The sequence below is a fragment of the Ochotona curzoniae genome, unplaced genomic scaffold, assembly GCF_017591425.1.
Source record: "Ochotona curzoniae isolate NIBS_2020 unplaced genomic scaffold, NIBS_Ocur_1.0 scaffold_1037, whole genome shotgun sequence".
Taxonomy (NCBI): Eukaryota; Metazoa; Chordata; class Mammalia; order Lagomorpha; family Ochotonidae; genus Ochotona; species Ochotona curzoniae.
This window is the reverse complement of record NW_024467083.1, coordinates 22,892,418-22,905,429: the sequence shown is the minus strand read 5'-3', so window position 1 is coordinate 22,905,429 and position 13,012 is coordinate 22,892,418. Positions and strand designations below refer to the sequence as shown.

The 13,012-nt window shown below is 48.0% G+C and overlaps 1 protein-coding gene across 3 annotated transcripts in view; it reads left to right on the top strand.

The window, feature by feature from the left end:
• Positions 1-13,012, top strand: part of TSPAN2 (tetraspanin 2) — a 42,351-nt gene that overhangs the window by 16,270 nt on the left and 13,069 nt on the right. For 2 of the 3 annotated variants that reach the window (XM_040998908.1, XM_040998907.1), the window contains exons 3-4: positions 10,999-11,096; positions 12,453-12,527. In XM_040998908.1, coding sequence (XP_040854842.1) covers positions 10,999-11,096; positions 12,453-12,527 — 173 coding nt within the window. The remainder of the gene's footprint in view (positions 1-10,998; positions 11,097-12,452; positions 12,528-13,012) is intronic. The other variant, XM_040998909.1, reaches the window with a different exon arrangement.

Sequence of the window (13,012 nt, the reverse complement as noted above, 5' to 3'; positions counted from 1 at the left end):
GCTCTCTGACTGCTCTCTGAAGGAAGCAGAGAGACAGAGATGCAGGTGGGAGGCGGGCAGGACCAGTACCTGAACCTCTGTGCAGTCTCTCTGGCTCTTGGGACTATGCAGGGGAGGCAGGTACAGAGGGTCTTGCACCCCAGCTCTGCAAGCCTTTCACACAGTCCCTCCTTATAATCTCCAAAATCAAGAAAGGCCAGTGCTGGTAAGATGGACCTGTTGTGCTTCTATTCCTTTCATGAAAGGACCTCTTGAAAAAATTTTGAACACATATTCAAAAACTCCCTTTTACCGCTTGAGTAAAGTGGGTATATTACAGGTCTGTCATTCACTAGAGCTAGGTGGCCCCAGCTGAGTTAGGGTTTTATCATTATGGCCTTGTGTCTTAAATCATGTAGTTGGGGAGCACTCTCAAAATGATGAGAAACACCTAAGTACTTGGAAGTATGTATCTTAGTTTTTCTGGAATAAGCAAGAGGTGGGAGCGGATGCATAAGTAGGAAGGGTAGGGGTGAGAGGGCTGGCCAAGGGCAAAGAGGGAATTGATCTGCCTCCTCCAGCAGGAGGAAGGAATGGAGGCAGTGCTGTGAGCCCATGATGGGTTTTGCTGCCAGAGTCGAGTTTCCACCAACCTGCTCCTACCCCTGCCTTGTGGCCCTCCCTCTCTGTCCAGCTTCATAGACTTGGACTCTGATTTCATAAAGCCTGAGACCATTCATTGCATCCAAGGACCCACAACCTGGCTGCTTTAATATCCACACCAGCACAGAATCATTCCCAGGAAAGGGACAGTGTGGGTCCTCAGAGCCATGCTGTCCTTGTCAAGTCTGGCTCTCCTGACCTCCATCCCTTCCTCCAGAACTTCCCATGGCGCATAGCTCCTGTAAGGAAAACAGCAGGAACATCTGCTAGGATGCCTCTGGAGAAAGGAATGGAAACTCTACTAAGATGAGACGGAACACGCATTGCTCATCCCTGGAATCTCAGGGCAGCTGTTTGTAAAGCACCCAGCTACTTGGGGCTCCATTAAGGAAAGAACACAAGCTGCCAAGGATGACCATAAAAAGATGCAGCCTAACTCCAGAGTTGTTAAATGGCCACACAAATTTCTTTAGAAGCAGTGTGGTAAATGAAGTTTGGAGAAGAAAAATTTCCAGAGTGAGCCCAGGGCTCAATGAAGCCTGGAAGGACACAGGTTCTTTGCTTTCCTCTGCTTGACCATCCTCGATGTGTCCTGAGACACCTCGCTTCAGTACTCAGAGACAGCTGCAGGGGACACGAGCCTCACATCTGCACACCACAACATCAAAAAGGGAAGGACATTTCACCTCCTTGGCCCTTTCCAGGATTGGGTGAAGCCTTTTCTAGAAGTCTTTTAGTGCCTTTCCCCAGGCAGCTTGTCAGCCAGAATGCTGTGTGTGTTCACACCTAAGCCAGTGCCAAGAAGGGAACTGCTGAATTTGGCTCTACTCCATATTCTTACCTGTGCTGGAGGAGGGGCCCCTGGGTCTCTAGAGTGCTGATTCTTATATGGCATTGGGGTTTTGTGACCAGCAAAATGCAAAGGAATTGGCTGTATATTCCACACTGCAAACCTCCCTTCCTACTCCCACAGTTTCCTAGTGGTGCACACCCTTCCCTCCAAAGTTAACATCTGTGTTCTTGCTTGAGAGACTTCTGGCTTGGAAGACCTGTCCAGAAGACAACTTGTGTGCTAGAGCCAGCCTCTAGTCTGCCCAGGTCAATCTCAGCCTATGCTTGACTAACATTTCCTTCCAGGGGTCAATGAGCCCACAGGAAGGGATGCAATAGAACAGGCAGAAGGGAGGGCAGGAGGAGAAGCACAGCTTCCTCTGTGTCACTGATGCCAGGGACTGCTGATTTCATATCTGGTCTTCTCAGTGTCTCACTCCATTTTCAAGTAGTCACAACTTAGTGCCCTGCTTCCGGGGTTACCAGCAGCAAAGGTTTAATCCCATGGCACCTGGGCCTCCCCAGACATATACAAAGGAAACATTTGTACTCAGCAACAGCTGCCAGCCCCAAGCACACAACAGGTGCTGTAGTACAGACGCAACTTTGAGGTCAAGGGGAAGGAGGACACATTGGGAGGCAGAGAGTGGAACAGGCCTCAGGGTGCAGAGGACTTGAAGGAAAGATGGATTTGGCCTAAGTTGAGTCAAGGAGAGCCTTATTCATAACCTCAGTCAGGGAGGCCAAACATGGCAAACAGCAGCCTTCTTTTGCCTTGTCTGCAGAGAACATGGCCGATTTTCAGAAAACTCCTTCGAGGGGATGTTACAGTTCAGCTCTTCCCAACTGTCTACAAGGGATATTCCAAGAGGCCTTACTTTCTCTCCTGACAGATGTCACACTCTATCCCAAAATGAAATCAGTCCCCCTAAAGCAATAGCATTGCTGCTGATATGTGGGCATGCTGGATTTGGGACACGGCGCTCAGCCTGTCCTCTCTCTGTGGGCTGTTAGGCTTGCCCAGGAGCTCTGTTGGTCTCATCTTCCCCACGTGTAGTCCTAGGACTTTCCAGCAAAAGCTATACTTGTGCCTTTTGGTTGGTAGGAAGAGGTCCCTTTAGTAAGAACCACTACTTAGGACAACACACCCAGTCCCCTGACGTTCACTTCACCTTCAGGTTGTTTGCAGACACCAGCCACCGCCATCCTCACTGCCAAGTTAGAGGTGTAAAGATTTAAAGTTTCTGCAAAGTAATATTTCTGGAACTGAAGCAGGATATTTTCAGCAATAGTTAGAAAAACCTTTTTAAAGGCCGTGAATGCCAAGGTTATGAGAAAAACATCTAATAGGAGCTGTTTCCTGTGATAATAAACATATGTCTATTTAGAAACATCTCCATAGCTATTTTAAGATTTTGGATCTCCCAAAATAATTTGGTTTTGTGTACACACAGTTATGTATTCAAGAAGAGATGCCTCTATTCTTTCTGTCATCTAACAATGTTACCTAAATAAAACTCATCAGATAGCAATTATAGTCCTGGGCTCTGGGGTCACACGGTATCGTAACACTGTAATTGCTCCCAAGTAACTTGCAATATATTTGATGAAACTTAAAAAGACTTCACAGTTTACATTGTGATTTTAAAAAATGGGCCAGGTTGGGGTACAGCAAGTTAGGCAGGTGCTTGGGATGCCCACATTCCATATCAGGCAGTCCAGTGTTGATCCGGGTTCTGGCTAATGCATCTGGAGGGTAGGGGGACAGGTCTCTCCCCTTGTCACATCAAAGAGACCCCAGTGGAATTCCTGGCTCCTTGCCCCTGGCTTCCGCCTGGCCTAACCCCAGCTGTTGTGGGTGTTTTGGGAGTGAATCTGAGAATCTCTCTCTCTCTCTCTCTGCATTGTGTTATATGTTCATGTCATTCTCCCTTTCAAATGAATAAAACTGAATACATGAACATTTAAACATAATTACAATAAAAACTTTTATGGGGAAGGTCAAGGATGAGGGACAGGAATGCACCAGGCATTCCAACAGGACATTGGTAAGCAAGCTCAAGCTGGGCATGGGGACCTTCCTGGAGTGTGACCGATTGGAGCATGATGAGAAATAAGGAATATTGAGGATGAAGAAGGGTAAGTGTGAAGAATGTTAGGGTTGATTTGGAGCTTGGGGCAGGGTATGATCCACACTGCATTTGAAGGACAGCAGTAGAGGAAGAGGGAGTCACAAGCTGGCATAGGCAGGGAGCAGTGAGGGCTGGGGGGATAACCCATTATTGATATGGGCAGCAGCAGTGGGAATTAAGAAGGAGACAGGAAAACAGAAAACATTATTGATCATTATTGAGCTGGCCTAATCCAAGTCAGGGTCAGAAGGAATGCAAATTGTAAGAGATGGCATGGCAGGCAGAGTCAAGCCTGGAGAGAGTAATTCACGATTTCCAAATGCAAACCTGCGTCGCAGAAGTAAGGTGGCCCCTGCTCAGAGAGAGCTGGCCGTGTGGAATCCATGGGTGGAAGCCCATCAGGAGAGCAGCCAGGGCTGTCCTAAAGGCCAAGTGCTGGCAGCAGTTTCACAGCCATGGGTCTTCACTCAACAGAATACATCCCTATGGTGATGCATCACTCAGAGCAATGGAGCTGACTCCATGTTTGAGAGTGAGTCTCTCAGGCTGGGGAATGAATCATTGGATGGAAGATCTTCCTCTCTGTATATCTGACTTTGTAATAAAAATAAATAAATCTTAAAAAAAGAGAGAAAGTGAGTCTCCTTCTTCATGTCAGTGTTGTTGTTGTTTAGATTTATCTGTTTTTACTGGAAAGGCAGATCAGATTTTCAGAGAGAAGGAGAGAAAGACCTTCCGTCAACTGGTTCACTCCCCAAGTGACTGCAAGGGCTGGAACTGAGCCGATCTAAAGCTAGGAGCCAGGAGCTTCTTCTGGGTCTCCCACATGAGTGCAGGCGTGTTGCTTCTCAGGCTACATGCAGAGAGATGAATAAGAAACGGAGTAGCCAGGACACAGGACACAAACCAGCCTCCATACATGTCAGTGTTTACCGGCTAGTGTGGCAACCATCAGATCTAGTGTCAGTCTAGTGGGAGGATTCCTGTGCTGAAGTCTGCACAAGCACTTATGACTTTTCTCATCTACACCAAAGCAATGTGCACATTGGGTGAGACTGGAAGAGTGGGCTAGTGTATAGTATCCCATTGTGGACATATCCTTCAAGATTCTTTGTATGGAGAATCGCAGAAACCTGTTCACATCAACGTGAGAAAAACAGATGTGCCTGAAGAGTCCAGGATTGGTATGAGGCTCAGAGGTGCATGATGTGGCCAAGATCAAGTCTGCAGTCACCTCACTGCCCTGCCGTCCTGTGGCTCCAGTCTCAGGCACATTTCCCTTCAGGTGAGGCAGTGGCTGTCAGTAGCTCTAGACACCATCTCCAAAGTACTCACAGAGAAGGAACCTGCTTCCTTCATCCCGGCAGGCTCACGTAGGGCCCCAAGCCCAACTCACCCATCCTGGTTGCTCACTGTGGCCAGTTACTGTGGACTTCAGCCTGGGCTTTGTGCCTCCCTTGCAAATTGAGGGGAACCAGCCCTCTCAGACTATCTGGGTTCAGAATAGAGGAGACTCATTTATCCAAAAAGAAGTGAATCCCGAGTAGGGGGAAATCATGATCTTCAAACAGGGCCTGACTTCGGTGGCATGGAGCACAGATGTGGATCTTCCCACTTTAGTTCTTTCTCAGCCACATCTGGCTTCCTTGCTAAATCAGCCTCACCAGGGGCTGGCAGTGATGGTGACCATGGTCAGGGCACAGAGTCTAGGGTGGCAGATAGCACAGAAACCTAGCACAGGCAGAAGAAGGTGACGAAGGGCCAGACTGTTAACAACCGGAGCTGGTGTCTGTTGTGGTTTCCCTGCTCTTCCTGGTAGGGCTCCACAGAGGAAGCAGGTGGGCTGACTCCAGGCCTGCCTGTTCCCTGAGTCCCAGGGCAGCCTCTCTGGATGGCAGCAGTGAGACGCCTCCATGATGTCACAGACCGTTTCTCCACTCCACAGATGACTGCTGATAAACAGAGAGAGCAAAACGCATGTTCACTAAAGTTGGTACTTCTTTCCTCACTAAAGAAGCCTCCGAACAAGAAAGAGACCTTCTCTCTAGCATGGAAAACAAGAGGGACATTATGTAAAGATGCAAGCATGGATACAGAGTATGCAGTGTGAAGCAGAGGACATTGCAAAGGAAGCTGACCCAGGACTCTGCGATATATGTCTTTGCTCCTGAATAAAAGTAGGACTCCCAAGAAATCTTAGAACTCTACATGACTCTACTATGTTTTCTACATTTGCCTTTACTTCCACATCATGATACATTTAAATAGCAGAAAGCTAAGCCTGTGGCTTGTTCTGAGGGATTGATATAATACTGTAATTGAGATAATACAGGGAAAAATGGTGGGAGGGAGAGGTAGAAAAGGATGAAGGTGAGGGGGAGGGATGAGCCCTATACCTATAAAACTGTATTGTGGGAAAAATAATTTAAAAAATAGTAAGGAAACTTTTAGAAAACCATATAAAGCAGACCCAGTTTTTGCAAATACCCCATGTCCATGGGTCCAGTACACTATTCTCTATTAGCAATAGGTTCCAGGTCCAAGTGCCCATTGAACTCTTATCACCACTTTCTTGGAGAGTATCCTGAATGGACTTGGCACATCCAGCTGGTGCTTCAGGAAGCCAGGCCTCCCAGTCTGGTGTCCCACCTCTGCAGGGAACCCCTAGAGGACGCCTTGTCTCATGCCTTGCTTCTGGGCAAGTGAGGGTGACTCTGGTAAAAGGGGTCATCTCTGCTTTGGGGGAGATTTCCTCCCTGGTTCCCTTGCTCCTTCGTTACTGTTGGAGAATTTTCTTCCTGAGATATGGATCTGAGCATGGCTCCCAAGCCAGGGAAGCAGCAGATCACAGGCCTGGGCACGGGGTCCAGGACAGGGACAGAGGGTGCCCGGACTGTCTGCCACCAACAGGCTCCTTACAAGGAATTCTGGACCCTGGCTGAGGCCTGGGGAACAATCCCGGGTCTCTGTGTTGTCTGGTTGCTAGGGTAGTGGAAGGAGAGCCTGGCAAGACTGGAGCTGGCAGGGCTTGGTGACTCGGGGCTTCCTCTACCCTCTTCATTCCAGCTTTTAACAAACACCTGTCTTGGAGATCCCAGACACCTGCCTGGCTTGCTTCCTATTACACCCTTGTCTGACCTGCCTCTAGCATTGGGTTCACCCCTGAGGGTCTTGTTCCTATGTGTACAGAGCAGGGAGTCTCTCCTTAGCCCCTGGAAGGCTGTGGAGAGTGTGCCGGAGCACATGAGGTCATGTCTGGGAGAAGAGGATGTGAGCAGGTTTCTCCATCAAGAGGTTGCCCACACAAACAGGAGCCCCTGGGCTTTCCAGGGTCACGACCTAACTGCAACTGGCTCTCCCTGCTGAATTACAAGTCCCGCAGCCTGACTTTGGCTGTAGCCACAAGTGGCATGGAAGGAAAGTGTTTCAAGAGTGAACATTCGGGGCTGGCTTGCCTTTCTAAAACCTCTGACTCACTCTGGTAATATTTTGTTGCCTCTCAGTTTTCAAGGGGTACCTGACAGCCATGGTATCTGGATAACAGGTCCATTCTGTTACTTGCAGTGTTAACACAATTTCTTCAAAGCATTTTTACAACAAGTTAGTGTAGACAATTCCAGATCTCACTACTGAAGAGTAGGAGGATCTACCTGAAGTCCTGGTTGGCAGGCTTGGATTTCTGACTGCAAACTCTGAACTTCAGAGGAAAATAAGAATCATCATTCTAAGACACCTCAAGTACAGTCAGCCACAAAGAAGGAAAACAGATTTTTTGGCAAAGCAAGCCACTATCCTGAGTTCCTACAAACAATACAGGTGTGAGTTAGGGGTGCCCTCGTTGGAGCAGATGCCTCCAGGACCGTGGCAGTCCTGCTCTCCACCACCTGGGCAATCCTAGGTGCAGGACTTCATTTCTCTGTGTCTCGGATTTTTCAGCAGAGACAGATTACCATGCTTGAGAGCTGTGCCTTGGGTGAGTCCTTGGTGAAAGTCAGTGGCTGTTTCTACTCCAAGGGGGTCCTCTGGGGAAGGGGTCGCCTGTGAGGGATGTGACTGTGTGGGCGAATCCAGACGGAAAGGGTCAAGGAGTGACTCAGATGCTTCCGAATCACAATGAGAAACTGGTGTTGTGCAGCATGGAGGCTTCTCAATACGTTAGAGATGATGGCTAGCAAATGCCACCCAGAGCAGGCCAAGCCATCAAAAGGCAGTGGTAACTTCGGTGGGCTTCCAAGGCACATGCGATGCTTACCACAAGACTCGGTCCCTGAGAGTTGTCGCTCTCCATTGTTGCTATTTAGAGAGAAACTCGGGCCCTCTCTTTTCCCATTCACTGAGCCCTGTCCTACTAGATGTTTGTATACAGGAGTCCTTTCCTATCCAAAGCTTCCACATCTGCAGAGTCAGAGCCAACTTCAGATCAGAGAAGCTTTAGAAAAACAAAAACAAACCAACTATGCATTTACCATGTACAGATTTTTCTTATCATTTTTTCTTGAATAGTAGTTACATTGCATGGAATATTGTAATTGGTCTAGAGACGACCTAAATCACATGAAAGGATATGCATAGGATCAGTATAGTGTAACACTTTTCTGTAAGGGACCTGAGCATCTGTAGATTCTGGTAGGTCAGGTGGCTCCCTGGAGATGGAAGGCTGACTATAATGACAAGCATTCTGGGCAATTGGATGGCTGGAGAGAACAATTATTTTCAGATTATGCAAAACTATCTGCTGCCAAAAATTTTTAAAAAGAAAGAGCCACTAAAATCATAATCATATCAATAACCTGTCCCTAAAAGGAAAGAATGATTGATTTATTGATTTGTTGATTTTTATTTGGAAGGTAGAAGAGTCCGATGGAGATATTTTCCATGTGCTGGTTCATTCCCCAAATGTCCAAAATAGCCACAGCTGGACCAGATCAAGGCCAGGAGCTTGGAACTCAAGTTAAGTCTCCCACATAATGACAGGCACCCAGCCACCTGAGCCATCACCACTGCCTCCCAGGCTGAGCATCCGCAGGAGGTTGGAACTGTAGGGAGAGCCGGGACTCAGCCCAGGCACTCTGATCTGACATGCCTTCACCTCCAGGCTGAACAACAACCACTCTGGGGAGTCATTTTAAGATACATTTATACCAACAGGCCATTTGGAAGCCTCCCTCTCTTATTGCTATACTGATTGAAGTGATGCTCCTAGCTTAAAAATCAAGTATCCAGGAGCAAAAATGGAAATGATAAATGTGTTGGGGAAGAAGGTGTCCTGAGAACAGCTCTGGTTGGTAGCATGTCCTAGCAGTGAGTGGCACTGCCAAGCCCAGCTGGTAATGATAAATAGGCACTTACCCATGGTTTTCCCCTTTTCAAGCTAGAATTCAGCAAACAAGGGATTTGGGAAGTAGGTTATACACTTGCCACATGTGCTGCTATGGGAGGCAGACAGCTCCACAGAACCCATCTTGGAATTAAACTGTGGCTGCAGGTGGTTCAGCAGCTACACTGGGAGGGACAGGCCATTAAAAGACCTTATGCTGTGCAGTGTGTTAGGATCCCATCTTGAACAGGATTCAGCAGGTCCAGAGAGGTTTGCCACTTTCAGAATTTTCTCTCCTCTCCCCTGCGAGGAGTGTGGAACAGGAATCGACCCTTAGGCCACAGGGTCCACCCTGCAGTCCCCTTGCCTCTGCCCTCTCCTTGAATACCAAAAACACTTCTTTGGCTTACTCCACCAAGGAACCAGGAGGTGATGGAGGTGATAGGTCTGAAAGAGCTTTGAAAAATAAAGATATTTTTGAAAACAATAAGGTGTTTTAGCTGTGGGGCCAACACTTATCATTAATGTGCAGTTCTTTTAGAGAAAAGGGAAAGGGAGGAAGGAGCTGAAGAACAGGAAATAAATAACTTCCCTTGGGCCAAAGAGCACAGGGCTTCACCCAAGCCCGAGAAAGTTCCCCGTGAGAGCCCTAGGCACTGCAGGAAGCCAAGCAGCCTGGCCTGGACCTGTCTGTCCCCCAAGCACTGCCAGCAAGCCAGGGAAGCCCCAGGAAGCACCCTGAGTGCCGAGCTCAGGGCTTCCCTGCCACTGGGTGAGGGTGGAGGAGGAGGACACCAGCCCTCGCCCTCCCAGCTCCCCAGCCAGGGGCAATGGTTTCCAGGTGACTCATAGGAGTAAAATGCAAAATATAAACTGGAAGCTGTTAGCTCCATTCCAAACCAGTCAGGTGCCAGGGCCTGCATTGTGTTCTCACTTATCTTTGGATCTGAGGCGGAAACAAGACAAGTCTGGGCTTAAGTTCTCTCGGCACAGCCAGAGTCCCAGCCTGTCTGTCCCCTTCTTCCTCTGGGAGAACAAGTGTTCTGGGCTTTGACTTAGGGAACAGATGGAATTCCCACCCGTGTTTAGGGCTGCAACTGCTGCAGAGAAGCCGGACGGAGTCAAGGCGAGGAGGGGCTCCAGCGTCTGAGGCCCATGCCTATGCGCCTTCAGCTCTGCCCAGTCCCAGTGCTGTGCCCTTGGGGACTATCAAGGGCCATTGCTGGTCCAGTTTTTCTGTCAGAGAACTAGGGACAATAAGAGTCCCTACATCACTGAGTTGTTCTGAAGATTGAATCACTAAACCTGGCCCAGGTGCTTAGAACACCGGCTAAACAAAGGCTCTCAGACCGCAGTAACGAAAGTGCCCTGGTGGATGGTGCCATCTCTCCTGCCCTCACTGGCTGCTCACATGTAGCCCTGACCACCTCCTGTGTGCCCAAATTCCATAGCATTGTCCCCTGCAGGTGAAAATTCAGCTGAAAATTGTGTCTTCTTAGTGTGACCTTTGCCCCTCTCTCAGCCTCCCTCTCTGTCCGCCCACTCCCAGCTTCCCCACCTGTGCCTGGACTGACAGGAGCCCCACTCCTCTTGCTCTGCTTGTGCCCTCAACACTTCTCAGAGGTCCTGACAGCCACTGACTTCAGAGCGCAGTGAGAGGCCTGAGAGGTCAGAAGAAAGGGCTGGCACTGTGTTCCAGGTTTTGGCTCCTGACCATACATGGGCTGTTTCTGAAACTGCAGGTGAATGATGACACCACCCTCTTTGCAAGGACACTTGAAAGCCCCTGGCGTGACAAGATTGCCTGAACTTCTGGGAGGATGACAGATGTTGTCCCCAGTCCTTGTAGCCTACGTGACTTGAATAGCTCCTGCCTTGGCTATCCTCTAGCTAATAGGGTCTGTATGTACAGGTGTAAGACCTTGGGGTGGGGGCGTATGAGGCACTCAGCAAGCACCCACCAAGCACTTCCTATGACATTGCTGACCCACATGGCAATAAAGGACATGAGGCTGGTGGTGCTGGCATTTGCTCAGCTGGGCTCTGAATGGTTTCCCCTTGATCCCTTTCCTGCAGGCCTGTATGTGCTGGTTGGAGCCGGCGCCCTGATGATGGCTGTGGGGTTCTTTGGATGTTGCGGAGCCATGCGGGAATCACAGTGTGTGCTGGGATCAGTAAGTGGGGCCCGGGGAACAAGAAGTGGGTTGGGGAAGAAGAAAGGGATTTGATCTGAAGAGGGTTTGAACACCTGGCCCGTAGCTTGCCCTCTGAACCCCCAACTCTTAACCTGGGACCATGGCATTACTCCATCTGTTTTCATCACTTCCATATGGAGACTGTGATCTGTGTCCCCGCCTCCCGTGGGAAATTTGAAACCGGAGGTCATTCATGTAAAGATGTGCTGGAAGGAAATTGCACTAAGTGCTTGAGAGGCAACTCAAAGAATTCCAAGCTTATATGGTTATCTTCTTAGAACTGTACCTGAGACACATGAAATCTGCTCTCTATCAATAACAATTTTTAAAATTTTAGAAATGTTTTAAATGAGAAATTTTTCTGTCTTAAACCAATAATTTAAGCATCCCTCTTTGGGGCAATTTTCAGACTTCTGCTTAAGAAAAAAACAAAAGTCACTTATGCTAACTGCCAATGGAAGCCAAAGAGAAAGAAGGAAGAAGAGGAGCAAGGCTTGAGAAGCCCTGTGTTTCTCTGGGGTGGATGATGGGTGGGCACTTGGGGCCAGTAGGCACGGTTTTGTGAGGCAGCCTCCCTGTCTCCTTCCTCACTGCAGGCTTTGGGTCCTGTAGCTTTACCTACTGCTTCTGATCCCTTGCTCTGAACAATCTGTAACTTGTTTCTACAGTAATCCTTCTTCCTTCTCTTCTTTTCTTCTCCCAACTGCTTAGCATCTGTCTGTCTCATTTATCACTTGATCACTTAGTTTTGTCAGAGAAAAACCAACAGAAACCGATGCAGCAAGACACCACACACACACACAGCATCCCAGACCATGATGTCCCAGGGTCTCAAGGCCCACCCTTACCCAAGCCTGGGCCTCGTCAGTGCCTCTCCTCTCTATCTCCTGGCCTTATTTTGTATCTTTCAAGAATTCTTCCTCTTTGTCAGGGATGGATTGAGCATTTAGAGGCCAGTAACTGTTCTAGCTGGTGAGACTTCCATTGCGCTATCTAAAAGCCTTGCTCACGTGCCTTTACTCATGTGTCCAAATCCAATTCCAAAATACAGTCATTGTCAGCAGTGGCCTGGGACTCTTATCCCAGCACCCAGAGTAACTGACACAGAATAAATTGCTCAATAAATAATGTCTGAATGACTACATTGCATTAAAGTGACCCAGCTGTCACCTAAAGGACAACAAGGGACAAATGACAAATGCTCCCTGCTGTATCAATTCAGAATAATAGCCTTGACTGCTGTTTTCCAGTGGAACTCACATTCAAAGACCAAACACATTAAATACATTGAAAAGGTATTAAATGAGTGAAATTAGTATTTTCTCTCCTCTACAGTTTTTCACCTGCCTACTAGTGATATTTGCTGCTGAAGTAACTACTGGAGTGTTCGCTTTCATAGGCAAGGGTGTAGTAAGTAACAATTATTTCTAATGTTTTCTGATTAAAGCATTTCTTCTCATGTCAAAGCATATGGGAATATCAGTACCTGTAATGTTATTACAAAACCAAGTGACCCTTAACTCATGGGGGAAGCAGAACTTTTACATTCACTGTCATGTGCATGTAGAGCTTGTGTGTATGAAAGTGCACGCTTTAATCTTTCTGGGGAAATTGTTCATAAATTTCATTAAATTTATCAAGTGGTCCATGCTAGTTTTAAATAGATCTCTAGTTTAAGATGCTCCCCAGTTTGAGAAACAAGGTAGGGGTTTGGTGACAGATACATGAGAAAGCCATGAAATCCCTCATTGTTCTCATTCAGCCTTAGTTTATTGTTAATGGTTGGCCACAGCAGAGGCCTCAGAGAGTGAATCCTGACCTGCTGTCTGCTAGTGAAGAGGAGGTTTCAGTCTGCTGCCCAGCTCCAGATGTGCAGGACAGGACAATGGAAGGAG